The 27,612-nt window shown below is 51.6% G+C and overlaps 1 protein-coding gene across 1 annotated transcript; it reads right to left on the bottom strand.

The window, feature by feature from the left end:
* Positions 1-1,006: 1,006 nt before the first annotated feature.
* Positions 1,007-19,759, bottom strand: NMUR1 (neuromedin U receptor 1). Its single transcript, XM_045560271.1, is given in 3 exon segments — positions 1,007-1,389; positions 3,451-4,345; positions 19,693-19,759. Coding segments are annotated over 3 exon segments (1,281 nt in total). The 5' UTR covers positions 19,696-19,759.
* Positions 19,760-27,612: the final 7,853 nt, after the last annotated feature.

Here is a 27,612-nt window from a genome sequence, read left to right as displayed (position 1 = left end):
TTGGTCCACAGGGATCTGGGATGGGACTCAGTTTCAAGGAGTTACTTGTCCCTGTCCCTTTTCTCACCTGATTGAGCCCAGCAGAACTGTCCCCACAAGGCCCCCACAGGGCCTTGCCCTTGGCTGCCCATGTCTCTTGTCCCCAGAGACCCTCTGGCCAGTCAGGTCCAGTGCCCTGCTCACTGGGCCCCCAGCCTGTGTGCAGGTGAGTGTGGGGAGGGTGCTCCCACACTGGCCCCACCCGCCTGCTCTAGGACAAGGAAAGAATGGCAAGGTTCTGGGGGTTGTGTGGAGGTCAGGGAGGAAGTAGCGGTTGGGGTGACAAGGATGCAGAGAATAATTTCCGCCCTGTCAATCTGAGGGTATCAGTTGGTTTCGTCACAAGCAATGACTTATGCACACACACAGAAAACCACAAAGTGCCAAAGCATGACACTGTAGAAAGTCGGCGCCCCGTTCATTTTGCAAGCAAGGAACCAAGGCCTAGAAAGGTGGGCAGATTTGCAGGACGCAAGGTGGTGGCAGCAGGGCTGAGTTTGGAACCAGGTGTTCTGGATCCCTGGGCACCCCTGCCAGAACCTGCAGAAGCTCCATAAGAAACGAGAAGAAACCCAGGACCCGGTGGAGAAATTTCAGAAATTGGCAGGGGAGTCCCCAGAAGGATGACTGCTGAGGCCAGCTAACTGCGATGCTTCTGTAGGGGAAGGACTTGGACTGGGGTCTGGGGGTCTGCAGGGATCAAAAGCACATGATACGGTGCCTGGCGCGATGTGGGCCCTCAGTAATCAGGGACTGGCCCTTTCTCTTGCTGTTTCCTTCAAATCTCAAATACATGGGTGGGGCCAGTAGTCACTGAGGTGCTGGTCAGAGATTCTAGGCTGAATTGGGGACGGGACGCACAGGGGGACAGGACATGTGGACATCCCTGCAGAGGAAGGCAGCTGCGTCTCCTCAGACTCCGTGTGGTCCTCTGGCCCCTCCAGGTGAAGCCGCTTTGAGGCTCCACTCAGGAGGGGTCCGTCTCTCACTGTCCCTCTGGGCCACCGTTCTCAGCCAGGGGGTGGGCCCTGCTGCCCGGGGAGCCCAAGTCACACAGGGTGTTGCCTGTGGTCACCTTGCTGAGGCTGTGGGAGCTGTGGTGGGGTCTGTGGTGGCGGTACCGTGTCCCCAGGCACAGGGCTTCCTGGAAGGTGTCTCGGAAGCGGCTGGACATGAGGCTGTAGAGCACAGGGTTGGCGGCCGAGCTGATGTAGAAGAAGACGCCGGAGACGACGTGCAGGTACTGGAAGGCCAGGAGCAGACCGTCTGTCCAGTGGGACACGAAGCTCCACATGAGGCGGTCAGCGTGGAACGGGGCCCAGCAGATGCCAAACACCACGACCAGCACAACTGCGGAGGCAGAGCAGCCCTCTCAGCAGCCCTCCGGGGCTTCAGTTTGGTCGCCAGTCTCACCTTCTCTCCGAACCCACAGGCAGGCCACACCCATCGCCCAGCTGGAAGTTTCTGGAAATCTGCCTGTTCTGGCCACACCCCTTTCAGAGAGGCTACCCTCCCCACTGTCACTGACTGGGTCATGTCCCTGCCTCTGGCCACAGCCAATTGGACCAAGTGTATACACCCGAGCCCAGCTGGTCCAATCAGCTTCTCTCACCCTGGGATTTGGAACTGGTAACGCTTGGCTGTGGCTGCTGACCTAGTGGGTAAGACAGGCTGGGGGCAAGGGCCACTGTGGGTGCCCCCTGGGGACCGTGCTTGCTGATGCGCCAGACAGAGAAGCAGGAGAACGGGGCATGTGCTCAGAGAGCAGCAGACAGCGAGGTTGTGGGGCCACAGAGCGACACACGCACACACACGTGCGCCCGTGCTCACACACACCGCACACGCGTGGGCCTGCCTTGGCCCTGGGCCTTCCCAGCTCCAGCCCCAGCTCCCCAGTGCCCAGCTGAATGTCTTGCCCTGCACTGACTAACCCTTTTCTTTTTAAAAAAATTTTTTTAACAATCACCCCAGGCAGTCCATTTCTCCTACTTTTCTTGTCATCTCCCCTACCCCAACCCAATAAATGTAGGACACGCTGGCCAAGCCTTCACTGTTTCTCTCAAATTCTTTCCTGCCCTGGTCTGACCCACCCATTGCCCTTCTTCGATCTTAGCCACTGGGCTGGCCTTGATTTTTGTTTCTTTTTTCTTGCATTTCTTGCTTCTCCAACTCGTTAGCTTTCCTGGGACAGCGTCTTCCTCATCAAACCCTAGCGCGGTTTTCCTCATAATCCTGTATTTTAAACAGGACACTGCTTATAACGTCCCAGGCACATGGCCTTGTGCACAGCAGGCCCTGGGAAAGTGAGCATGAGGGAAGGAGGGAGAGACGGAGAGAGGAGAGAAGGCCAACAGTCCCAGGCCCGTCCCAGCTGAGCACCTGCTGCAGACTCTGCACATGTTCTGGGGAAGGGGGGCGGTGGCAGGAGCCTGAGGTGGGGCAGGCGGGGCAGTTAGTCATAGTGCGGAGCTGGGAGGCAACCCAACCAGGCTAGCCCTGGACTGCCGCAGTCCACACTTCTGGCCAGATTTTTCTGTGCTCTGTGCGACAGCCCTCACAAATACACCTCCTGATGAGCCTATTTAGACAAACTCTCACTCCTGTGGTTCCCAGAGAACCGCAGATATAGCACAGTGGAGACTTAGCGTCTTGCCTCTCTAGGATCTCCCTCCCCTCTTTTGGGGACTTGCTCCCCCCAGATCCCACTGTGTGGTTCCACTAGGGCTGTGTTGTACCTTAGCATCCCATCTGCCACTCTGGCTCACGGGTCAGCTATGACCCAAGCCCCACCAGTCAGAACTCTTCCCTGGGACTTTTCAATGGCCACTAAGGGAAGTGGGCAGTTCCTCAGGACAGGGGAGCTCGTGCCAATGGCCGTGCCTCACAGGCTGCTGAGGGCATGTACAGGAACCAAGACGAGAGACCTGCAGGCTCCACAGCCCTGTTTCTGTCAGCCTGGAGCCCATCCACACGCATGCACATGACCCTGCCCTTTCTGTGTTTTGGTTCCAGGAGCCAGGGCTGGCTCATGGGTGCGCAACCTGTGTGCACAGGGCCCCAGCTTAGAAGGGCCCCAGGCTCAGTTTAATGCTCTACTGTTGGTGTCTTGATAGTCTTAACAATTTTTGAACAAGGACACAGAATTTTCATTTTGTGCTAGACCCCACAAATTACTCCTACCATGAGCCTTTAATGTGTATCTTTGGTGTAAGTTTCTAGCAGGGTAATCTAAAGAGTACACAGGCAGATACATAGACACATGCACACTCACACACACGGGCCAGGGGAGTTCCTCCAAACCACACACTCACCCTCCCTAAGTCAGACACTCAGCCCCTTCCCCAAGGCCTGGGAGCCCCAGCCTCATACCCAGTGCCTGGCTCAGCCCGTCTTCCCAGCAGGGACACTTACACAGCATCTTGGTCACCTGTCTCCGGCCCCTATCCGGCAGCTGGAGCCTGTGGGTGTGGCTGGACCTGGCCACTGCAGCATGCCTGCCCTTGGCCTCCGGCCTGAGCAGCAGCCTCTCCTGCCGCAGCCGCAGCCCGATGAGCAGGTACAGCACGCTGATGGTGGCCATGGGCAGGCAGAAGAAGAGCAGCGCAGTGGTCTGCACCACCAGGTTGTAGAGGGCCCGTGGGCGGACCAGCGTGCACACGGCCGTGTCGGGCACTGTGCCCCGGCAGGGCACGTGCAGCTGCCGGATGCCATGCAGGCTGGTGTTAGGTAGAGAGCAGAGCACGGCTAGCCCCCAGACCACCGCAAGCACTCGGCGCACGTGGGCCCGTGTCACCATGGACCTGGCCTGGAGCGGGTGCACCACGGCCACGTAGCGCTCCACACTCAAGGCAGTGACGTTGAGCACGGAGGCCAGGCAGACTGTCTCGAAAAGCAGCGTGCGGAAGTAGCAGCCGCCAGTGCCCAGCAGGAAGGGGTAGTTGTGCCACATCTCATAGAGCTCCAGGGGCAGGCCCACCAGCAGCACCAGCAGGTCCGACACGGCCAGGCTGAGGAGGTAGTAGTTGGTGGGCGTGCGCATGGCCTTGTGGCGCAGGATGACCGTGCAGGTCAGCCCGTTGCCCACGGTGCCCACCACAAAGATCAACAGGTAAGTGGCACAGATGGGCAGGAACAGCTCCGTCTGCTGGGGCCCCAGGTACTTGAGTCTCAGCGCCTCATCAGTCAGGTTCAAGTCCTCCGGCTCGAAGCCTGCCCTGGCTACACTGACATTGCAGGGCATGAGGCTCCTTGAGTCCCCAGGGGACAGGTCTCCGGGGAGGATGGAGCAATTGAGGCAGAGAGGAGTCTGTGGAACAGAGGGGAGACATGCCCAGGAAGTCAATCAGGGAATCCAGGCGCTGTCCTAACTCATCAAACCAAAGATACAAACAACCTAAAATGACTTATTTTATGTAGCACTGAGAAAGAAAAATCCTCTTCCATCCATTGTAAGGTGCATTACAATTTCAGAGATGTAGAAATGTACATCTTAAAAATGACCAAATGTAGGACCTCGATTTTAAATTTCATGACCTACTGAAACCTTTGAAGAAATGATGGGTCCTCTGGAGCACGGGCTTTGCCATCAGCAGTCTCCCCCTGGGGGCCTCCCCTTCCCAGACATGGACGTGAGGAGAGGCACTCAGTCTGGGCATCTGTAAAATGGGCACGACGTGAGACATCACGTGGTCTTTAAGGGCAAAGGCCTTGGAAGCAACTGCCTGGATTCAAATCCAGCCTCCCCTGTTCTGGGCTATGTGACCTTTGGTGAGGTAACCACTCTAAGGCTATTTCCTTATTGGGGGATCCAGGGAGTTTAATCCATGAAAGGTATTCACCCGGGGCCTGCCTGGCACGCAGCAGGGCATGGTTACCACCCCCTTGCCGTGCAGCCGAGTCACTGTGGGGATCAGGTGAGGGGGTGAAAAGGCTAAAAACTAGACACGCTTGATCTAAAAGTTGGTTCTTGCTTCTGTTTTCTGACACCTACAATATTCAAAGTCTAAATATTTGACGCCCTTGGCACTGCCAGTTCTGGGGCCCTCTCTTCTCTATCGGGCTCCCCCTGACTTTCCTCCTGCCCACCCTCACCCCAGCGCCTGGAGCGGAGCCCCGCGGAGGAGCTGCGAACGCGCAGGCGCCGGCCCGGGTTCCAGGGAGACGCCCTACTTCGAGCAAGGGTTACCGCGCTGGAGCAAAAGGACAGACAGGGTCGGAGACGCTGCGAGGCCCCCGGGGGCGCCCGACAGGACCCTCCGAGCCCTCCCGCCCTGGGACCTCCCTGCCCGCGCCCTCGCCCGCGCCCGCATCGCGCTCACCCACCATGCTGTCTGCGGCCCGCGAGTCCCGGGGGCGGCGTCACCCACCGACCGACGGCCCAGCAGACGCGGCGCCAGGAGCCAGGCGACTGACGGACTGACGGCGACCAGCCCCGGCAGCCCGCCCCGTCACCGCCCGTTCGCGGGCCGGGAACGCCGCCAGGGGGCAGCGCCGCCCCCGCAGCCCGCGGGGCGCGGGACCCCGGAGTCGCTCACCTCGGAGCCCCGCACCCAGCCCGGCGACGGCGGTGGTTTGATGTGGCGCTGCCGGGAGCACCTTTATCTCACGGAACCCTCACAACGACCCATTTTACAGATGAGAAAACGGTGCCTTAGAGCCGCAGAGGTGAAGCCCGAGTGACCTGGGGCTCGCACGCTGTACCCGCCCTTGCGTGCTGACTTTTAGCATAACCGCTTGTCTCGGTGTCACTCTGATCCCTATCTCCTCCTGCTGCGCTGCACGGACCTCCAAGAACGTCCCACCAGCCACTGAAGTCAACCGGCGCCAAAGGGGCTCATCCCCCGGGCGCCACCCCGCCCCTTCCGCCCGCCCAGCACTGCAGCCCCGCAGGCTCGGGGCCGCTCCCGTCCTCCGGTCCAGGTGCTCTCCCGCCCGGGACTGCTGAGGGAGCCTCCATTCTCCCTCCTGAGCCCCCAACAACGTCACTTCTCTGCTGGAAACCCTGGCGTGGGATCCCCACTTCCTTCTGAAAAAGAACACGCCTAAATCTAGCTTGGTGTTGGACCCCCCTCTTTCCACCCCGTGGTCCCCCTTTCCTCACTATGTTCACTCAGCCCCAGTACCCTCCCCCTTAGCCATTCACATGCCCCCTGCCCCCTCACCCTGCCAAGGGGAGATAGACAGGGAGGGAGGGAACCGAGGGAAGAGCCAAGAGTGCGTGGCCCCAGCCTCCTGCTCCCCTAGACTGTCCCCCTGCAGACCCCGCAGGGGGTGCCTTCCCTGCCCCCACATCCTGCGGTCAGCTCCTTACCTGGCAGTTATTTCACCAGAACCTTGCTAGGATCCTAGAAACAGGGATTGTGCCAGCTGAAATGCTGCCTCCTAGGCCTCTTCCTAGAGTTTGACTCCCTTAGTCTGGCCGAGCCCAGAAATCGTCATGCTTGACAGGTGCCCTTTTGAGACTCCCGTGTCCCAGAATCACACTTTGAGGAGCACAGGGAGGGGTTAACAACAAAGCCCCAGGACCCAGAGGGGTTGCTGAGAGCCGTGGGATTCTGCCTCAGTTCCCCTTCCTGTAGAATGGGCGGGCTAACCACTGTCGCCACTACCTTTAAGGGTGATGTGAGATATGGAGCATAAAGATTCAGCACAGGGGCTGGCACGGGGCCAGCATGCAAGAAATGTCAGGTGGGATCATCACCATTTAATGGCAACTGGAGGATCCACCCTCCTCTCCCAGGATTCCTGCCCCTCCCCCGTGAGTCACTGTCTGGGCTGGGTCAGGGGAGGGCAGAGTTAGACCCTTGAGCCTCCACCAGGCCAGCCTTCCCAGGAACTCCACATGTAAACACAGGCCAGGCGTGGGGAGGCTGTGAGATGTGCTTGGGTACGTGGTCCCCAGGGCCTGGAGAGAAAGGATTCTGGGGTGTCCGGAAAGTTAGCTGCTCAGCCCTTGATGAGCTGGCCTGGGAAGAGCCTTCAAAATGTAGCTGCTACCACATTAGGTGAGTGACAAGGGGCAGTGTCATAGGGAAACAGAGCCCACTGTGGTGTCACAGACTGCCCTTAGCAAGTGACGAGCATTGTTGACCACTGCCCTTCTCTGGAACACACACACACACACACACACACACACACACACACACACACACACACACACGTGTGCTCGCACGTGCACACACACACACCGCTCTGCACACACTCTGAGTGCCTTAAACCCACTGTGGACACTTCGGAGGTGCTCAGAGCCCATCCCTGCCTTACAGAGGCAGAATGGCTCCCACCAGCCGGCTGTATAATTCATACCACATTAATAGACATCAAGGACCTCAGGCCGGGCGCACTGGCTCACATCTGTAATCCTAGCACTCTGGGGGGCCGAGGCAGGTGGGTCTCTCGAGGTCAGGAGTTCGAGACCAGCCTGAGCAAGAGCGAGACCCCGTCTCTACTAAAAATAGAAAGGAATTATCTGGCCAACTAAAAATATATATAGGAAAAAAAATTAGCTGGGCATGGTGGCGCATGCCTGTAGTCCCAGCTACTAGGGAGGCTGAGGCAGTAGGATTGCTTGAGCCCAGGAGTTTGAGGTTGCTGTGAGCTAGGCTGACGCCATGGCACTCACTCTAGCCCGGGCAACAAAGTCAGACTCTGTCTCAAAAAAAAAAGGACCTCAGATTAAGGGTACCCCCCAAAAGGAGAGGCCCAGTGGCCACCACAGCCATAGCCCCCACCCCAGCACTGTCCAGAGGGCCATGGGCACCCTGGCCTCTGGGCTTGAGCTCAAGACCACCACAGCAGAGTGTCCCATCAGAGCCCAGTGACATCCTGCTGCCTCCTGCTCCATCCTGGGGTGGCTTCCCCAGGTTTTCTGGGTGTACACATCGAGCTCTTGAGCTTGGTTGGTGGATACCTGCTCAGACCAGGGGGCCAAGGCCCCAACTCTGCACGACAGCAAATACACTGAGCGAGGACTGCTGGGCCTCCGGGGCCGCTGAGATACCTCCCAGGTCCTGGGCGTGCAGCGCTCATGGCACCCGAGTAGCCCCTCAGTCCCTCCTCACCCTGCTGACTCCCTGAGAGCCATGGAGGGGGATGCCCAGGCCGGGCCTAAACCGGAACCTCCTCAGCCTCGGGCTGACCAGCAGCTCCTGGTACACCCCTCGTTCCCCCAGAAGGCCTCCAGCCTCACCCCACTTTACTGCCTACGGAGAGGACACAAGGAGGGTGAGATGAGTTTGGGGACACCAAGGCACTGGGTAGCCTGGGCAGTGAGGACAGCCCAGGACTCACTGTCATTGGGCTTCATCGGACAAACATGGAGAGCTGGGAACAGCAAATGTCCAATGCAGGGGAGAGTCACCATGCTCATGTGGGCACCTGCCTGGGACAGAGAGCCTGCCACCTGCTCTGCTCGCTGGGCCCAGGCCAGGCCGTGGTCAGGAGAGACAGGAGGAAGGTCTGAGCCCCCCAGGTGGTGGGGTCCCCATCTTGGGGGCTAGGATTGCATCTCAGTGAGCCTCGTGGCTTGTGTGGTCATCCCTGCTTCCCGAGCCACCAGGATTAAGCCAGATAATATGGGTTAAAGCACTTGTGCAGGGTTGATATGCTCAAGAAACAGTGGCCAGATCTATGATTGGAATTCTCTGGAAGGTACTGGAAAGCTGCCAGGAGTCAGGGGTGGAGTGGGAGTTGTGCTTAGCAGGGTTGGAAGGGCGAGGTCCCCAGCAACCTAGGGCAGGAGAGCTGAGCCCCAGTGGAAGGAAGAAGAACACAGACTTGTAGCCGCCTGTCGCAGTGCAGGGACCAGCACCTGGGGAGACCTCCCGGCACTGTCACCTCTGCCTTTCCTGCCCATGGAGAGGGCCACTCGGGACCGTCTGTCCAGCCCCTTGCCACCTGGGGGCTGTGAGCCCTGTGTCTGAGCTATCCCGGAGACAGCCACAGGCTTCAGGCAGGGTGCTGGGCACAGGCAGTCAGCCACCTCCTCCAGGGACTTGGCCTGTGCCCCGGGGCCCTGACCTCCTCCACTTGTGGCCAAAGGGAGGACATGGTCAGGTCACACGGTAAGAGGGCCAGAAAAAGCCTGGGTCTCTCTTGTCCTGAGCCTATGTATCCTCACGCCACCCTGGGACTGGGCCCAGCTGGTACTGGGTGCCCACAGGGTGCTCTTGTCACCAGCTCCTGGCCCCAAAACGTCCACCCAGCCTTCCCAGCTACCAGTCCACACTGATGTGCACTACAGAAGCTCCTCTGGGGTCTTTCCATTTATAAATGCTCTTAGTTATGAACAAAGTTAGTTTTCAGACCAAAGCTCATCCCCCTAACCGGTGACTGGTATCAGGGCTCGGGAACTTATTAGTCCAGGGGGATTTGCTGGCTTAGTGTTTTTGTTTTCCTTTTCAACTTTTTATATTAGCATAATTTCAGACCTATAGAAAAGTTGAAAGAATAGTACAAAGGATTCCTATATCACACAATTTTTCCAGACTATGAGAGTCAGTAGCAGATATAATCCCCTTCACCACTAAATATTTAATACTTCAGTTCTGGGTTTGTTTCAAATCATTCTATGAAAGTCATTAATTCCACCTGGCCAAAAGGCAGAGGCACGTGGGGCTGGGGGGTTGGGGTGTTAAGGGAGCAGGCGGCCGGGCAGGAGCGAGTAATATTTTATCACTGACATTGTTTAGAATCACGGGCACATCATGATAATAAAAAGCAGACCATGTTTAGTTGGTTTGACAGTTCTTTCCCATTACTGCCTGTTTCCAAGGCAAGCTGCTGCCACGGCCAGTGGGTCCTCCAAGTGCGAGGAGAGTCAGAATTATAAAGGAAATAACATTATTACATAAAGTGGAGACAATAAATTAAAGAGCCTGACGGTAGTGACAAGTGACAGTTGCATGTGGAATGAGTCTTTCTAAGGCTGCAGTATCCCTAGGGACAAAGACCGAATCACAGGTGACTGAATCTCTCTTGTGCTGGGCGTGTCAGTAGCGACCATCGGACCAGAGAGGGGAGCGGAGGAGTCGCCGAGAGCGTACAGTGGAGGGACCGGCCTGATGTTAGTAACTTGCCCAACATCCCACAGCTAACCAGTGCCGGAGCTGGGATTCGAACTTAAATCTGCGTAAAAAGCTTTCCACCTTTTACTCCATAGTTCTGACTCAAGTTCCCCCATTTGTAAAGAAGGTCAAATTTCAAGAGTCTAGACTTAAAAAAAAAAAGGAAAGAAAGAAAAGTCCATGGACGTATTTACCCCCTCAGAGAGCAGGACTTTTATGGACATGTCTGGCATAGGCCCCCTTCTGAAGCCCATGTTACCTTTCCCTCATTGAGTTAGGTTTGCTCCCAAAACTGCCCTGCCTTGGTGCTGTTCTTAACTGCCCCTGAACTGCTTGTGGGCAGCGCCTTCCACAGCCTAGGCTGGCACCTTCCATGGGCTAGGCTGGCACCTTCCACGGGCTAGGCTGCCATCTTCCACGGGCTAGCCTGGCACCTTCCACGGGCTAGGCTGCCACCTTCCACGGGCTAGCCTGGCACCTTCCACGGGCTAGGCTGCCACCTTCCACGGGCTAGCCTGGCACCTTCCACGGGCTAGCCTGGCACCTTCCACGGGCTAGGCTGCCACCTTCCACGGGCTAGCCTGGCACCTTCCACGGGCTAGCCTGGCACCTTCCACGGGCTAGGCTGCCACCTTCCACGGGCTAGGCTGCCACCTTCCACGGGCTAGCCTGGCACCTTCCACGGGCTAGGCTGGCACCTTCCACGGGCTAGGCTGGCACCTTCCACGGGCTAGGCTGGCACCTTCTGGTTCAAGGGCAGCTACTCTGGGGGGCCAGCAAGTCCCACTGAGCGCCTTTCCTGAGGGAGCTATCATTAGTAGTTAAGTTACTCTGGAACTTTTGGTAGAAATTCAAGAGTTCCCTAGTTATTAATGGAACTTGGAGCCTTCCAAGGGGCTTCATCATGTGGCTGCAGTTCAGAGAGGCTGTGAGATGTGTTTCCAGGAACAGAAGTCTTAATGCCCTTCATTCTTAGGATGGCAGGCTGTTAGGGGCATCCTGCTTAGACTTGCTATGCCTCAGTTTCCTCATCTGAAAAATGGGGGTGACAGAAGTACCTACTGCATAGGGTTATCATGAGGATTAGAGTACCCAGAGAGCACTTAGCAGGCATCTGTAACTATTTTTCAAATAAATGAAGAGTAAGTGCATGTTTCACTTGAGCTTGGCACAAAAAGGAAGTGATTTTTAATATTTTTTCTCCAAGGCAGCAAGAGAAAATATCCTAGCGGTCTCTGATTCAGCCCCTGAGAGGAGTGGTGTGGAGAGAGGCGCTGGAGGACAGGGGGGCGGCAGGCCAGAGCCAGGCTGCACTGCCAGTTGCTGGGCGTCCGTCCTTGCCTTCCCGCGGCAGTCTCGCTAGGATCCTGCCTTCGGCCACTCGTGTTCCCAGAAGGCTCTCAAGTGTGTTTGTGTGGAGCACCATAAACAAGGAGGGAAGAGCGAGCTGGCCCCGGCAGGCCTTTATTAGGGCAGAACGGCACTCGGTCAGGCCCTGGCCAAGCCCCAGCGGCAGGAAAGGGTCCCAGCCACACAGGGGACACCAGGAGGACCCTGGCCCCTCTGCCCTGCTCCAGGCTCTGCTCTTTCCTGAGCAGCAAGGTTGGGGGGAGACTCGTCTCGGGTGAGGCCTCTCTGCAGGGAGGGAGGGCAGGCAGAGCAAGAGCCAGCACTGGGAGGGGACAGGCCTGGGACCCTGGGGATGTGTTCTTTTCATTACATCCTGTGAAGGCACCCACAGTTTGGATTGCCCCATCACTGAAGACATTAACTGTATTCCCTTGGCTGATGTGGTACCTGCCGGCTTTCTCCTCCAAAGAGCTACGCTTTTCCTTTAGGGATTAGTAGGCATGTTGTGGGGAAGTACTTTGAGATTATGTAAATATCCCACTTCTCATTAAATTTTACCCACTAATTTTAGCATCTGTTTATGATTCTGGGATGAATTAATGATCACTATGATGGTTGCCAAATGGTGATTCTAAACCTCATCGTCCCATCATTTCTTAGCTGACATTGACTATAAGGAAAAACTTTCTCTTACCACTATTTACATCCACGTGGACCCAGGATTTCTTATTCTACTCAATGGATAACAATTCATTATCATTATTTATGTTGATGTTCAAATGTGGGAACCCCTTCAAGCTGGTTCCTGTATCCTTTTGATATATCATCATCATAAATATTTTTGTATTTTCTGGCACAATAAGGTATTCCAGGCTCATCTTGTATTTGCCTGGGCCAGGCTGGAATAAGCCATTTTCCAAGGAGCCCTGGCTCCGTTTAGTGGAGAATGACCTTCAGAAGCCAAGTTCTGGGTGCTGGGTGTGCTCGTGGCTGCTGGCCTTCCCAGTGGGCAGAGCCAGGGCATACATGCAGGTAGAAACACAAAGACATGCATGCACACAAACACATATGCTGTGTGTATACACATTTATATTGATACTGACTTTTATACCTATAAATATTGAAAAACATGCACTGACATCAGTGTGTCTAATTCCAATCCGACAGCACAGCATCCATCTGACTACACCTCCCTGAGAGGCAGAAACTTACCGTCCGTTGTTTTCAGTGTATTTCCTTATCGGGCGAATCCCCTCAGTATGTAACCAATTTCCCATTGCCGCCATCACTGCCCCTAGGTAGACACCCTCCCCACTCACTCTGAAGCCTGGCTCTGGGCTGTCCCCATCCCCTGCATGAACACCCTCCTCACAGCACCAGGCTCCCAGAGAGAGGGAAACACCCTCCCTCACTGTGAACGGGATGTCACCATTTCTGGAGGACAAGTTTAGCAATGGCTACCAAAGTAAAGAAGTCTATCCCTTTGGCCCTGAAACTTTACCCCTCGGAATTTATGGAAAAGAACAGTAGCCTGAATACATAGAGATGAGTGGTACTAGTGATAGCCTTGTTCGTGGCAATGAAAAATTGGAAAGCACCTGATTTTCCTTGTCTTAGCCCCCTAGAGACTTTTGTCTTAGCTTCTGAAAGCACAGTGGCCCCCATGCCTCCCAGAATCATTTGCCTGACGCAGCAGATAATTGGTGGACAATTGGCTTCCTCTAGGAATGTAACTTTCTGGCTGTGTTTGTACAGGGGTCCCAGGGACTCCTGTGTGTCAGACAAGGTCCAAGGACAAACAGTGGAACATGCAAGGCATGAGCCTGGGTTGGGATCCTTCCTCCCTAGATGCAGCTGAAATCAGAATCAGGCCAAGGGGAGGAGACTCAGACCCCAAAGGCACCTGCTGTCTCCAGCAGTAGAGCACGGGCAATCATGAGACACCAAAGCTACGGAGTGCTGTGCAGGCGTGTGAGAGGTGGAGGCTGACCCACACAGGCCGCCCTGGCAAGGCGACCAGACAAGATGTGTGGCCCAGAGGAACCTGTAAGGAATGTATCGACATGGAAGCTTGGATCCTAGACACGAAAATCACAGGATGGGCTTTTATGCACACAAAATTGTTGAAGAACATATGTCAAACAGGCAACAGTGATCGTGGCCAGAGAGTGAGATTACAAGGACTTTCACTTTCTAAGAAATACATTTTTGTGTTTGTATTTTCAGCAATGTGTATTGTTTCTGTAATCAGAAAACAAAGAATAAAACCAATTAAGTAAATGCAGTTGCCTCTTGCACAACCGGGGTTTGAATTGCATGGGTCCACTTACCTGCAGATTGTCTTCCACCTCTGCCACCCCCGAGACAGCAAGAGCAGCCCTCTGTCCCCTCCTCACCCTGCTTGGTGTGAAGGTGGTGAGGATGGAGACCTTTCTGATGGTTACTGCCACTTAGTGAATAGTAACTATTGTATCTTTTCTCTTCCTTTTGATTTTCTTAATAACATTTTCTTTTCTCTAGTTTACCTTATTATAAGAATATGTAATACATATAACAGGCAAAATATGTGTTAATGGACTGTTTATAGTGTCAGTAGGGTGTCCGGGCAACAGTAGGCTTTTAGTAAAGTCTTGGGGGAGTCTAAAGTTATAGCTAGATTTTTTACTGCACTGGAGTCAGCCTCCCTAACCCCCTGTTGTTCAGGGGCAGCTGTAGTTAAAGAAGTCCTGGGGAGTCTGCAGAAATAGCTGTGGACCGACCGCTAAGTGAGGACTAGATAAGAACTAAGTTCAGGCCAGGTGTGGTGGCTCACACCTGTAATCCTAGCACTCGGGGAGGCCGAGGTGGGAGGATCACTTGAGGTCAGGAGTTCAAGACCAACCTGAGCAAGAGTGAGACCCCCATCTCTACTAAAAATAGAAAAAATTAGCTGGGTATGGTAGTGCATGCCTGTAGTCCCAGCTACTCAGGAGGCTGAGGCAGGGGGATCGCTTGAGCCCAGGAGTGTGAGGTTGCTGTGAGCTAGGCTGATGCCACAGCACTCTAGCCCGGGCAATAGAGTGAGACTCTGTCTCAAAAAAAAAAAAAAAAGAACTAAGTTCCAACCATAGGTCTGGAAACTGAGCAAGGGCAGGGTACACCCAGGCAAGGGAAGGATGGATATTGGCACCAGGATAAACACTGGGTAGTGGTGGCCTCTCAGTGAGACATTCACAGACATGGGCTGTCCGTGCTAACAGCTCCTCTCTCTGCCCAAGAGTGTTCTTTAGCACATTGGCATCCACGATGGCCCCCAATGAGCCCCACATTCTGGCATTCATGCCCTTGTTCAGTTGCCTCGCACACTGAATAGGGCTGAACCATCCTGTAGGATACTGTTGAAATGACAGTGGCTACCATCCAAGGCTAGACCATAAAAGCACTGTCAAAACAAACAAGAAATTAAAAAATGGGCAAAGGATTTGAATAGACATTTCTCCAAAGAAGGTATCTAAATGTGCAGTAAACACATGAAAAAAGGCTCAATATCACTAATCATTAGGGAAATGCAAATCAAAACCACCATAAGATACCACCTCACACTCACTACTATTTTAAAAAAGAAACAGAAAACAAGTGTTGGGGATGTAGAGAAATTGGAACCCTTGTGCACTGTCAGTGGGAATGTAAAATGGTACCACCCAAATGGAAAATAGCATGGCGGTTCCTCAAAAAGTTAAAAATAGAATTACTACCATATGATCCATCAATTCCACTTCTTGGCACATACCTGGAAGATTTGAAAGCAAACATGCAAAGAGATATTTGTATACCCATGTTCATAGCAGCATCTTTCACAAAAGCCAAAAAGGTGGAAACAACTCAGGTGTCCATTGGCAGATGGATGGGTAAGTAAGATGTGGTATACACATTCAATGAAATAATATTCTACCTTAAAAAGGAAGGAGATTCTGACACATGCTACAATGTGAATGAAGCTTGAGGACATTATGCGAGGTAAAATAAGTCACAAAAGGACACACACTGTATGATTCCACTTAATGAAGTACCAAGAGTAGTCAGATTCATAGAGACAGAAAGTAGAATGATGTTGCCAGCGGCTGGAAGAGGGACCATGGGGGCGGGGGAGGTTGTTGTTTACTGGGTACAGAGTTTCAGTTGTGCGAGATGAAAAGAGTTCTGTGGATGCATAGCAGTGACAGTAGCATAACAATGTGAGTGTACTTAATGCCACTGATTGTATGTTTAAAAATAGTTCAGATGGTAAAATTTGTGTTATGTGTATTTTGCCACAATTTAAAAATATTTTTAAAATAAAAGCATTGCAGCTTCTGCCCTACTCTCCTTTGAATCACTTGCTCTTATGGAAGCAGCTGCCATGTTGTGAGGGCACTCAAGCAGCTCTCCAGAAAGGTCTACCCGGTGAGGAGCTAAGGACTCCTGCCAAAAACTAGCACTAACTTGCCAGCCAGTGAGCCAGCCATGCTGGAAACAGATCCTCCAGCCCCAAAACATTCATGTGCGTGTTCTCAAGATGTCTACTCAAGTCTTCAAGATGATTCTAGCCTCCTAAGTGACCCTGAGCCAGCTCAGTAGCTCCCACATTCCTGACCCACAGAAATGATGGGAGATAATACATGTTAATTTTCTTAAGCTGCCAAGCTTTGGGGTAATTTGTTATGCAGCAGTAAATAACTAACACCCTCATACACTGCTGGTAGGAATGTAAAGTGGTGTAGCCACTTGGGAAAACAGGCTGGGAATTCTTCAAACCATTATATAGTTACCATATGATCCAGTGATTCTACTCCTGGATAAATACCCAAGAGAGATGAAAACATATGTCCATACAAAAAATGTACATGAATGTTTACAGCAGCATTATTCATAACAGCTAAAAAGTGGAAACAATTCAAATATCCATCAATGGCTAAATGGATAAATAAAACGTGGGATAGCCATACAAAGGAATATTATTTAGCCACAAAAAGGAACAAAGTACTAATACATGCTATAAGTTGGAAAGTGAAAGAAGCCGGTCACAAAAGCCCACGCACGGATTATATGGTTCCATTCATAGGAAAGTCAGAACAGGAAAATCTGTAGAGACAGAAAGTAGGTAAGTGGTCGCTTAGGGCTGAGGCAGGGATGGATAGGAGGTGATAGCTAACGAGTCTGGGGTTTCTTTTTGAGGTGACAAATATGTTCTAAATTCAACTGTGGTAATGGCTGCACATATCTGTGAATATACTAAAAACCATTGAATTGTACACTCTCAAATGCACGAATGTGAATTATATATAGCATGTGAATTATATCTCAATAAAGCTATTTTCAAAAGCAGATAACTAACACACCCTGGCTTCCTCACCCCTCGGTCCTGTTCCACATGGTTTCTCAGAAGGGCCCCAGTGGGACCCGTTGCTCACAGCCCTAACGTGCCTGTGAATACACACGGTAATTCCTTCCCTGTCTTCGCTGTCTCCACTCCCTCACCATGCTTTCTGGGATTACATATCAAATAACCGACTTCATCCAATTCTTGCCCCTAGGTCTGCTTTTTGAGAGAACCCAAGCGAGAGCAACCATCCTCCTTGGGCTGGAAGTCAAGGTCCTTGCAACCCAAGGTGTCCCTCTGAGCCCCGTTTGTGGGAACCCTGGCCAGAAGCGCTGTCCTGACGTCAGGGCCAGGCCCAGCCCACCCAGCGCACCTGGCATCGGCGCGATGTGATTTGCACACATGCTAACACATGCACACACACCTTCAGGCCTGGGAACAGTGGCAAGGACCATTAATTAGCCAAGCCCTGTCGCCGCCCTTTACCCCAGAGTCAAGCTGTGTGGGACGTGCTCATCTCCCGTCACCATATTTTGCCTGTCCCCACAGCTGGGCTTCATCCGACCACACAAACCACCAAGACGGAGAAAGAGGAAGTTACGGAGGGGGGTGGGGGGCAGAGTTCAGCAGACTCTGTGGGAAGGGTCAGACCCCTCGACTGTGGTCTTGAACTATCTGATTAAGAGAAGGCAAAGACTGCACAGCCAAGACCTGACGTGAGCGAACCAGGAACAACCCTCGGGGGCCCCAGAGAAGGGGTGTATTAGTCTGCTGGGGCTGCCATAACAAAATGCCACAGACTGGGTGGCTTCAACAATAGGACTTTCTCAATAGTTCTGGACACTGGAAGTGCAAGATCAAGGTGTCGGCAGGTTTAGTTCTCCCGAGACCTCTTCTTGGCTTACAGGTGGCCGTCTTTGCCCTGTGTCCTCGCATGGTCTTTCCTCCGTGCGTGCGCGTATTTGTGTCCTGCTCTCTTCTTCATATAAGAACGAGTCATATTGGATCAGGGCCCAGCCCTATAACCTCATTTTACTTAGTTACCTCTTTAAAGGCCCTGTCTCCAAATACAGCCACATTCCAAGGCACTTGGGGTTAGCACTTCAACACATGAATTCTGCTTTTCTTTGCTTTTCTTTCTTTCTTTCTTTCTTTTTTTTTTTTTTTAGAGGGAATCTCCCTCTGTTGCCCAGGTGAGTGCTGTGGCATCAGCCTAGCTCACAGCAACCTCAGACTCCTGGGCTCAAGTGATCCTCCTGCCTCAGCCTCCCAAGTAAGCGGGACTACAGGTGCACACCACCACGCCCAGCTAATTTTTCTATTTTTTAGTAGAGACAGGGTCTTGCTCTTGCTCTTGCTCAGGCTGGTCTCGAACTCCTGAGCTCAAGCGATCCTCCTGCCTTGGCCTCCCAGAGTGCTAGGATTACAGGCGTGAGCCACAGCGCCCCGCCGTGCCCCGCCAATACCTGAATTTTGGTGGGATGCTATTCAGCCCATGCCAAGGGGAAGGAAGAAAAGGGACCAGTGTGGTGAGGTATCTCCCGCCCAGCAAGGCCTCGGTCATTTTGGCCATGAACTGGCTACTGACTGTCACTCTGAGCACAGGCCAAGAGTCAAATAGCAGAGAGGAAAGCTTTAGGCTCAACACGGTCCCCACACCAGGCTCCAAGCCCAAGTAGGGAAACAGATGCCCAGAATTTTATTCTTTTACAAATTCAGGCTGTTCAGCCTCAGTCAAATGCCCTCATTGTCAAGCCAAGGGCCATGGTCGGTGTCAATGTCCCAATGCTCACACACAGAGTTGCCCAGAACAACAGAACAAGAGAACCTCAAGTGGGCCCAAAGATTTCATGAGTTAATCAAAGAATAAAGACTTGATTTCATTTTGTATATGCTTTACTGAGATAGTGTTATGTGCCAACTTGGCTAGGCTATAGTACCCAGGCATTAACTCTAACGCTAGTCTAGGTCCTGCCGTGAAGGTATTTTGTAGGTGTGGCTAACGTCCACAAAGAGTTGACTTTACATCAAGGAAATTACCCTCGAGAAAGTGGGTGAGCCTCGCCCAATCAGCTGAAGCCTCCAGAGCAGGAACCGAGGCTTCCTGGAGAAGAAATTCTGCCGCCAGACCACAGCACCAGCTCCTCCCGAGTCTCCAGCCCGCCGGCCTGCCCTACAAATTTCAGACTTGCCAGCCCCCACAGTCGCATGAGCCAATACTTTAAAACAAATTAGATACACATACATGTACCTACACACGTGTGGGGGGGTGTGTCTCCAGTTGGTTCTGTCCCTCTGCACAGCCCTGACTGATCTAGCCCTAGTGGAAGGCAGTGTGAGCTGGCCGGTGATGGTGTGTTGGGCATAGAGTCCGCCATTCACGGGGCGTGAGCGTCTCTCGCTGGGGTCATAGGGGACATCTGCTGAAACACGCCCTGCTGCTCCACACTCAGAAAGTACATCCTGCTATTGGTTTGACCAAAATGACCAGAGAACCAAAAATAACCCCCACATAACTATCCCAAGGCCACACTGTAAATGGAAAATCACAGAAACCACTCAAAGTCTCGTGAAGCCCAGATCACATGACCAGCTCTCTCATAAATCAGACCAGATCACGCCACTTGCTAAAGTCCTCCCAGCGCTCTCAGAATGAAAAAAATGCTCCACTCGGCCTGTGCCCAGCCCTGCCCACCTCTGCTGCCCTTCTCCTTCCCTGTGTTCCCGCCAGACCACTCGCTGCCACCTCAGGGCCTTTGCACCTGCTGTTTGCCCTGCCGGAAGTCCCTCCCCCTGGCTCTTTGCCTGGCACCTTCTCCCTTACGGCTCTGACCACGCATTCTGACATCCCCTCTCAAAACCTTCTGTAGCTACTTCTATTTGTGTCTTTTTGGAACTTACCATGGTGTGGAACGATCTTATTTTTAATTCATTTTCTTGTTTATGGTCTGTCTTCCCCCTCTGGTCGGTAAGTTCCAGGAGAACAGGCCCATCTCAGTCGCCCCTGGGTGAGGTGGAACTGAAGCGAGCAGGTTTGAACTGCTGCTTCACTGACCTCTGAAGAGCTGAGGGAGAATGTTCTAGAAAGAGAGAACAGCAGGCGGCAGGGGGAGGCACTGAGGCAGCCTCTCCAGAAACTCACTGAAAGCCAGAAAAGCCATGGCCGTGAGCAGGGAGACCGGAGCTGCAGGCCGGGGGAGGCAGGGCCCGAGGGCCGACTGGAAATCACGGCAGTGACGGGGCCTCGTCAACGTGTGGAGAGTTAAGAGGTTGCTCCGAGGTGCGGGAGCGGGAGCGTGCGGTGAGACGGAGACGTATTTTACTGCAGTATCGGCTACACGGCTCGATTTTTTAAACCACGTACATGTGTTGATTGCATTAAAATTAAACAAACAAACGCACAATCCCTGTGGCTGCCCGGCGGAGTCCGGCCTGCAGGAGATGAGAGGAGATTTTGGCTGGGGCCTGCGGCAGAGACCGCAGCTGCCCACCCGGGCTGTTCTCCTGTCGCCTCCTTCCTCACTCACAGATCCTAATGCGTGTGTTTGTTTTTTCAAGTGACCCTTTACACAGCATGAATCCAGCTAAATGACTACATTTCCCAACGAGGGGAGGCCATTGAAAAGTTGTTGAGAGGGACTCGCGAGGAAACTCCTTAAGAGAGGGACGCTCAGCTACTTTGGAGACTGAGGCAGGAGAATTGCTTCAGCTCAGGAGTTTGAGGCTATAGTGGGCTAAATAGCCACTGTTAATAGTCACTGCACTCCATCCTGCACAACACAGGGAGACTTCCCCTCTTAAAAAAGTGGGGGGAGGGATAGACAGCTGATGGGAGCTATATTTACCTGCTCCTTAGCCTCCATCTCCTACTTCCTTTCTGCAATATGGATGTGATGGCTGGAGCTCCAGCAGCCACCATGGAACCTGAAGCAATCTGGAGAAGTCTCAGCCTAAGAATGGCAAAGCTGAAAGGCACAGGGAGCATGAGTCTCTGGTAACACTGTGGAGCTTCTGGACCAAACCTGAACACAATAAAAGTTTATTTTTCTCAGGGTCTCTCAGAGAGACAAGAGGGGTATTCTCATCTGTGTCACTCATGGACTGATGCTGATGGAGCAACCACCACCTTGAACATCACTCTGCCAGAGTTCTGGAGAGTATTGCACTGGCAATTAAAATCCAGCCTGGAAATCACTCAAATCCCTCTGCTCATTGGCCAGAACTAGTCCCGTGGCCCTACCTAATCAATTGTTAGAAGGACAGGACATGTGATACTGCCAACTCCCCAGAAGGCAAGGGGCGGAAAGAGGTGCAGCGACCATCAAGGAATCAAGGCCAGGCACGGTGGCTCCCGCCTGCAATCCTAGCACTCTGGGAGGCCAAGGTGGGAGGATCGCTTGAGGATAGGAGTTCAAGATGAGCCTGAGCAAGAGTGAGAACCCATCTCTACTAAAAATAGAAAAATTAGCGGGGTGTGGTGGCGCATGCCTGTAGTCCCAGCTCCTCAGGAGGCTGAAGCAGGAGAATCGCTTGAGCCCAGAAGTCTGAGGTTGCTGTGAGCTGTGATGACGCCACTGTACTCTAGCCCAGATGACGGAGACCCTGTCTCAAAACAAGAAAAGAAATCAATTAGAGTTCAAAATTTATTCTTCTTGACATATAAGGAACCAATAATATTAAAAAATAATAAAATCTTTATATTTTTCTCAAATAATATAAGGAACTTAGAACATTTTAATGCCAATGCCCCCATCTTTTGTGTTATTATTTTCTAGAAAATAAGTTAATATACATAAAATGCTTAGAAAAATGCCTGGCATGTAGCAAGCGCTGTATTAGTTCTATTTAAGTGGTTGTATTAAAGTCCAGATTGATCTTTTTCTTTCCTTGTTTTAATTACTCAATATTTATTTTTATTTATTTATTACAGATTTCCCCATTTCTAGCTCCTCAAACCTGAACTCTCCCTCGTTCTCTTATTCTCTCCCTCTGGAATTTAATGGCTATTGAACCAGTGAAGTTTTTATTTTCTTTTCTGTAACTGTATTTTTTATAGCTATAACTTTTACTTGATTTTGTTCTAAATCTGCCTGTCCTTTTTTCATTTTATTCTGTCCTTGCCTTAATGATTTACAGTCCTTTCTTTTTTCTGTTTTTCTTTTTTTCTTCTTGGAGGCAGGGTCCAGGGTCTCACTCTGTTGCCTGGGCACGAGGGCAGTGGGAGTCACCATACCTCACCGCAGCCTCAAACGCCTGGGCTCAAGTGACCCTCCTGCCTTGGCCTCCCAAAGCGTCTTTCTTTCTGTGAATATGTGAAACATTTTTCATTAGAGTATTTTTTAAATGTTTCTATTAATCCTATTTTTGGGAAGCTAATCTTCCTATTTCCTTCTTCTTCTTCTTCTTCTTTTTTTTTTTTTTGAACAAGATCTCACTCTGTTACCCAGGCCAGGGTGCTGTGGCATCAGCCTAGCTCACAGCAACCTCTATTTCCTTCTAACTGCTGCTTTTCTTGCTCTTGACCCTTTGTGAGCTCAGCTTCAGTGGGGTTTGCTCTCCACAGGAGCCTGTCGTTCTGAAATCACAGAAGCAATCCCTCAGAGAGGCCTTGCATTTGACTCTCGGGCCCACCTGGGATTCACCAGTTAAGCTAATTTCTTCCACTCCCTGTGTAACTTCAGAACCTTGCCCAAAGCCTTGAAGGCCAAAATCTGGCTCAGAAACTCCATGAGCTATTTGAACTTCTCCTGCTAACGTCTCTCATTTTATGTTCCCTTTCTATTCCTGGCACCTGAAGATTTCCTGCTCTCAGTTTAAACCTGGTTAAATATTCAAAATATTATTTTACTATATTTTAGTCAGCATCCCCACGTGTAGTCATTTCTTACATACTGTCTTATTTTTTTGTCTATAGCACACAGTTTAGCAATTAAAATTGTACACCAGACCGGGCATGGTGGCTCACGCCTGTAATCCTAGCACTCTGGGAGGCCGAGGCAGCTGGAACGCTCGAGGTCAGGAGTTCGAGACCAGCCTGAGCGAGAGATCGTCTCTACTAAAAATAGAAAGAAATTATCTGGACAACTAAAAATATGTATAGAAAAAATTAGCTGGGCATGGTGGCACATGCCTGTAGTCCCAGCTACCCGGGAGGCTGAGGCAGTAGGATTGCTTAAGCCCAGGAGTTTGAGGTTGCTGTGAGCTAGGCTGATGCCACGGCACTCACTCTAGCCTGGGAAACACAGCGAGACTCTGTCTCAAAAAAAAAAAAAAATTGTACACCATATTGTCCATTTCTTAAGTGTGTATATTTTGCCTCCCAAAATTTATAAGCCAAAGTCCTAACCCTCAGCAAGTATGATGACTGCATTTGGACATAGGGTCTTTAAAGAGGTGATTAAGGTTAAACGAGGTGATGGGGGTGGGCCCTAACACATGAGACTGGTGTCCTTGTAAGAATACAGGAGTAGGGCATAAACACATACCGAGGGACAGCCATGCAGCTACTCAGGGAGAAGACGCCGTCTACCAGCCAAGGAGAGAGGCCTGAGGAGAAACCAGCTCTGCTGACACCTTCGTCTTGGACTTCTGGCCTCTAGAATGGTGAGAAAATTAATTTCTGTTGTTTAAGCCCCCAGCATGTGACACTTCGTATGGTGGCCTGAGCACATTTTAAGTGTTACAGAATACTTGAGTCTTTTTTTGGAGACAAGAGTCTCACTCTGTCACCCAGGCTAGAGTGACGCAGCATTAGCCTAGCTCACAGCAACCTCAAACTCCTGGGCTCAAGTGACCCTCCTGCCTCAGCCTCCGAGTAGCTGGGACTACAGGTGCACGCCAACACCTAATTTCCATTTTTAGTAGAGACAGGGATCTAGCTCTTGCTGACTCTGGTCTGGAACTCCTGACCTCAGGCTATCCTCCCGCCTCCCAGAGTGCTAGGATTATAGGCATGAGCCACCATGCCCAGCCACCTGCTGTGTTTCTAAGACATTCTACTGTGGGGGCAAAAGCAGTGTGCCCAGAAAAATCCCTTGGAGAGACAGTCCTAGGGGTTTCCCTGCTGACCCTGGGCACTGATTCTCCCTGGATCTGGGACCCCTTCCCTAAACTCTGGACCCCAGGCCCTTCCCCTTCTAGTCTAGAAACCCCCCTCTCTGACTTGAGGCCTTCCCCTCTCTCATTCTTCCTCCTCCTCCTCCTTTCCCCACATTCTCCAGCTCACAGCTCCCCATCTGCAGACCAGGGACCCACTCACTGTGATTGAGGGGCTCCGCCGTCCTGCACTGGGCACCCTGTGGCTGTACTGCAGGCTGGCAGAGGTGGGGGGGGTGCTCCCCGGAAGCTGCAGTGGGCGGCACCTCCACGGGCTCTCTTCTGTGTCGGGCAGGCAGACGGGCCACCCTCCCACCAGGGCAGTCACTGAAGCGGGGCGGGGGTGGGGCACAGGGCACACGGTGCCCTCCTGTTCTCACAGGAGGAGGAGCATGCTGCCCAGCAGAGCGCAGGCGGCAATCTCCGGCGTCATCACGGTCGCCGCATTGCTGATGGCAACTCAGATTGCTGCGCCCACCCCGGAGTCTCCGAGTGAGTAGGGCTGGGCGGCCCGAGAGCACGCATGTCGCACGTCGAGCAGATTCCGAGGCGATGCCGGGCTGCTGGTTGAGGACCACACTGAGAACTGCTCCTGCAGACGTTTGTCTCCCTGAGTCTGGAGTCGGGTAACGTGGGCTCCGATCCCACGGCTGCCCCCTGCTGGCAAGAAATCACTTCCTCAGCCTAAATTTCATCTCTAGTAGAGAGAGAAATACATTTTCCTCCTGGGGTAGTTGTAAGAATTAAGTGAGATAATTTGGGGAAATTGTTTAGCATAATTCCATTTCCTGACACATAGTAGGACCGAATAAAAGTTGTTTATAAATTGGTTGAGATGTGGCAATTTGGGTGGAAGGAAGCTGATTATTTATAAGGCTTACGGAATTTTTTTTTTTTTTTTTTTTTTTTTATGAGACAGAGTCTCACTGTCATCTGGGCTAGAGTGCTGTGGCATCAGCCTAGCTCACAGCAACCTCAAACTCCTGGGCTCAAGCGATTCTCCTGCCTCAGCCTCTCAAATAGCTGGGACTACAGGCACATGCCACCACACCCGGCTAATTTTTCTATTTTTAGTAGAGGCAGGATCTTGCTCTTGCTCAGGCTGGTCTCGAACTCCTGAGCCCAAGCAATCCTCCTACCTCAGCCTCCCGGAGTGCTAGGATTACAGGCGTGAGCCACCATGCCCAACCCTATAAGCCTTATAGAATTATTTGATTTTGAAAAACACTACCTGGGCCAGGCACAGGCTACTCAGCTACTTGGGAGGCTAAGGCAGGAGGACCCCTTGATCCCAGGAGTTTGAGGCTGCAGTGAGCCATGATCCTGGCACTGCACTCCAGCCTGCGTGACAGAGTGAGACCCTGTCTCTAAAAGATAATAATAAATCAATCAAAAACGTTACCTGTAAAAGCTTAATAAAATAAAAATTTAATTAAAAAACAATAGATGTAATGACATTGAAAAAGAGAAATCAATAGCTCTTTCCTAATAGTTTAATCATGGAAATATCATGGAAGTTTGTATTATTGTTCTTAGTGATTCACTCCCTGGTCCTGAAAGGGGATGATGCAGCTTCTCCCTTCTGGGGAAGGAGTGTTTGTCCAGCCCCACTGACTTTGGGCCTGATTCTGTAGCTGCCTTTGCCAAGGGCACATGTGTGGACACGACCAGTGGCCCGTCGGAGCAGAAGCTAAGAGCCATTGCTTATTTCTTCTACCTGCTCCCTTGCTCTTGTCTTCCACCATGAGACTGTGTCCCAGGTGCAGGCTGCTCCTGTGACTTGCATTCTAGAAGGAAGAATTAATACAATCACAGCTTACCCACAGCCAAAGGGAAAGGCCACAGCCAGTCTGGAAAAGAAATGTAAAACAGGCGAGAAATAAGCCTTTATCATTGCAAGCCATGAGATGTTGAGATACTTTGTTACCACAGCATCACCTAGTGAAAACCGGCTAAAAAGCATTCTACCATAGGTGATTGGTTAAATAAAGTGTAGTGTGTCTATATGATGGGAAGGCAGCTATTAAATTTAAAATTGTATTTTAAATTACATTAAATTTAAATGTATGCGGCTATTATATTTAAGGATATAGGACATTGCTTAAAATACCGTTTTATGTAAGTGAACAAAAGCAAAGTTTAAAACTGAAATACTACAGGATCTCAATTTTGTAAATACAAATATATCTTGCACATATATATATATATATTGGCTGAAGTTTGGTAATTTGGGTGGTAATTTTTGCCTAGAGAAGGGCACTGAGGAAAAAAATACACGCAAATGTTAACAGTAGCTATCTCGAGGTGGTAGGATGGAGGAGGTTCCCCTTTATGCTCATGTGCACTTTCCAGCTTACCTATAATAACCAGCAATGCTTTTATATTTTAGAAAACTAGTTGTGCTGTGTAGGTATACTGAAGAGAATCACTGGTCGTGGCAGCGTGGAGAAGCAGGAACGCTGAGGACGGCAGCGGGGCCCGGGGTCGCAGCAGCTCCCGGGGCGGAGCCGGGGGGGAGGCAGAGGCCCTCGTGGCCTCCTTATAGCCCGAAACTCCAGGCACAGACCCAAGCCTCGCAGCTTTGAAGGTCTTGTGAGAATATGTGTGACTTTAAAAAAAGTTAATGGGCTCCAACTATAAAAATGAAAATGTGATATCAAAGTTAATAAATGTTTAAATGTCTAGAAAGTGCAACCTTATGTCAAAAAGTCAAATGCAGTGACTGCTTAATGGGTATGGGATGCCATTTGAGGGGATGAAAACTGGAACTAAATAGTAGTGATGGTCCCATGACATTGGAAATGTACTTAATACCGCTGAATTATATACTTTAAAATGGTTAAATTTTACATTATACGTATTTGACCACCAAAAAAAAAAAACCCCAAAACAAAAACAAAACCCTCAACTGCAGTGCAAGTCAACTCTCATCTAATTGCTGTGCGTGGAACTCACGTTTAATGTGGGATTTGAATGGCCTTCTGTCTATCTAATATGACCTTAATAGGACTCCCAATATGAAATTGCTCCAGGAGAGGCAGTGGTTGCTAATGATCCATGTTCTGTCATTGGACACCTTGTGGCGTGACAGTGAATGGGCAGCTTTGGGGGTGGGTTCGGAGTGAGTTGCAGAGCACAAGCCTCCTGCTCACTCTCCACTTGGGGTCCAGGGGCTCAGACTCAAACGCTGGGAGGGATTAGCCCTCCGACAGAATCAGACAGCAGTCCCCCGCAATGCCGTCGAACAGGCACCGGGGGGCAGCAGAGAGCTGGGTCAGCCGGGAGGGCGCCCCCCCCATAGCCAGGGCTCTCCCCGCCTTCTCCTGCCCCACCCTACCACCAAGACAGTCACCTCAGTTTGGTCTTCAGAAGATAGTGCCATTTCTCTAAAGGAAATTTCTTTGCCAGTAAAACCTGAATGTGTCACCAGCTCCTTCCAGTGGGATATTGAGGAGTATTCAAGCAAGGCCAGGTTTCACACGTTTAACACATTCCATCATTTAAACATGTTTTGGATTTCCTCTGTAGCCGTCCGTGGGTGACTTCAGGGGCTGACCTAATAAGGCTCACATCCTATTTTTGTGGGGTATCAGTTTAAGACTTTTCACCTGCTATGCATCATGCTGATATCTTTAAGAGGCTAGGAAACTTTAATAGCAAGACTGGTGGCAAAGAATGTTTCTCCGAAACACTGAAAAGGTTAACGTGGTACAGATGGGAGCAGCT

Source organism: Lemur catta, chromosome 8 (assembly GCF_020740605.2).
Source record: "Lemur catta isolate mLemCat1 chromosome 8, mLemCat1.pri, whole genome shotgun sequence".
NCBI classification, from domain to species: domain Eukaryota; kingdom Metazoa; phylum Chordata; class Mammalia; order Primates; family Lemuridae; genus Lemur; species Lemur catta.
The sequence above is the reverse complement of the archived record's forward strand: the minus strand, read 5'-3'. Positions and strand labels throughout refer to the sequence as shown.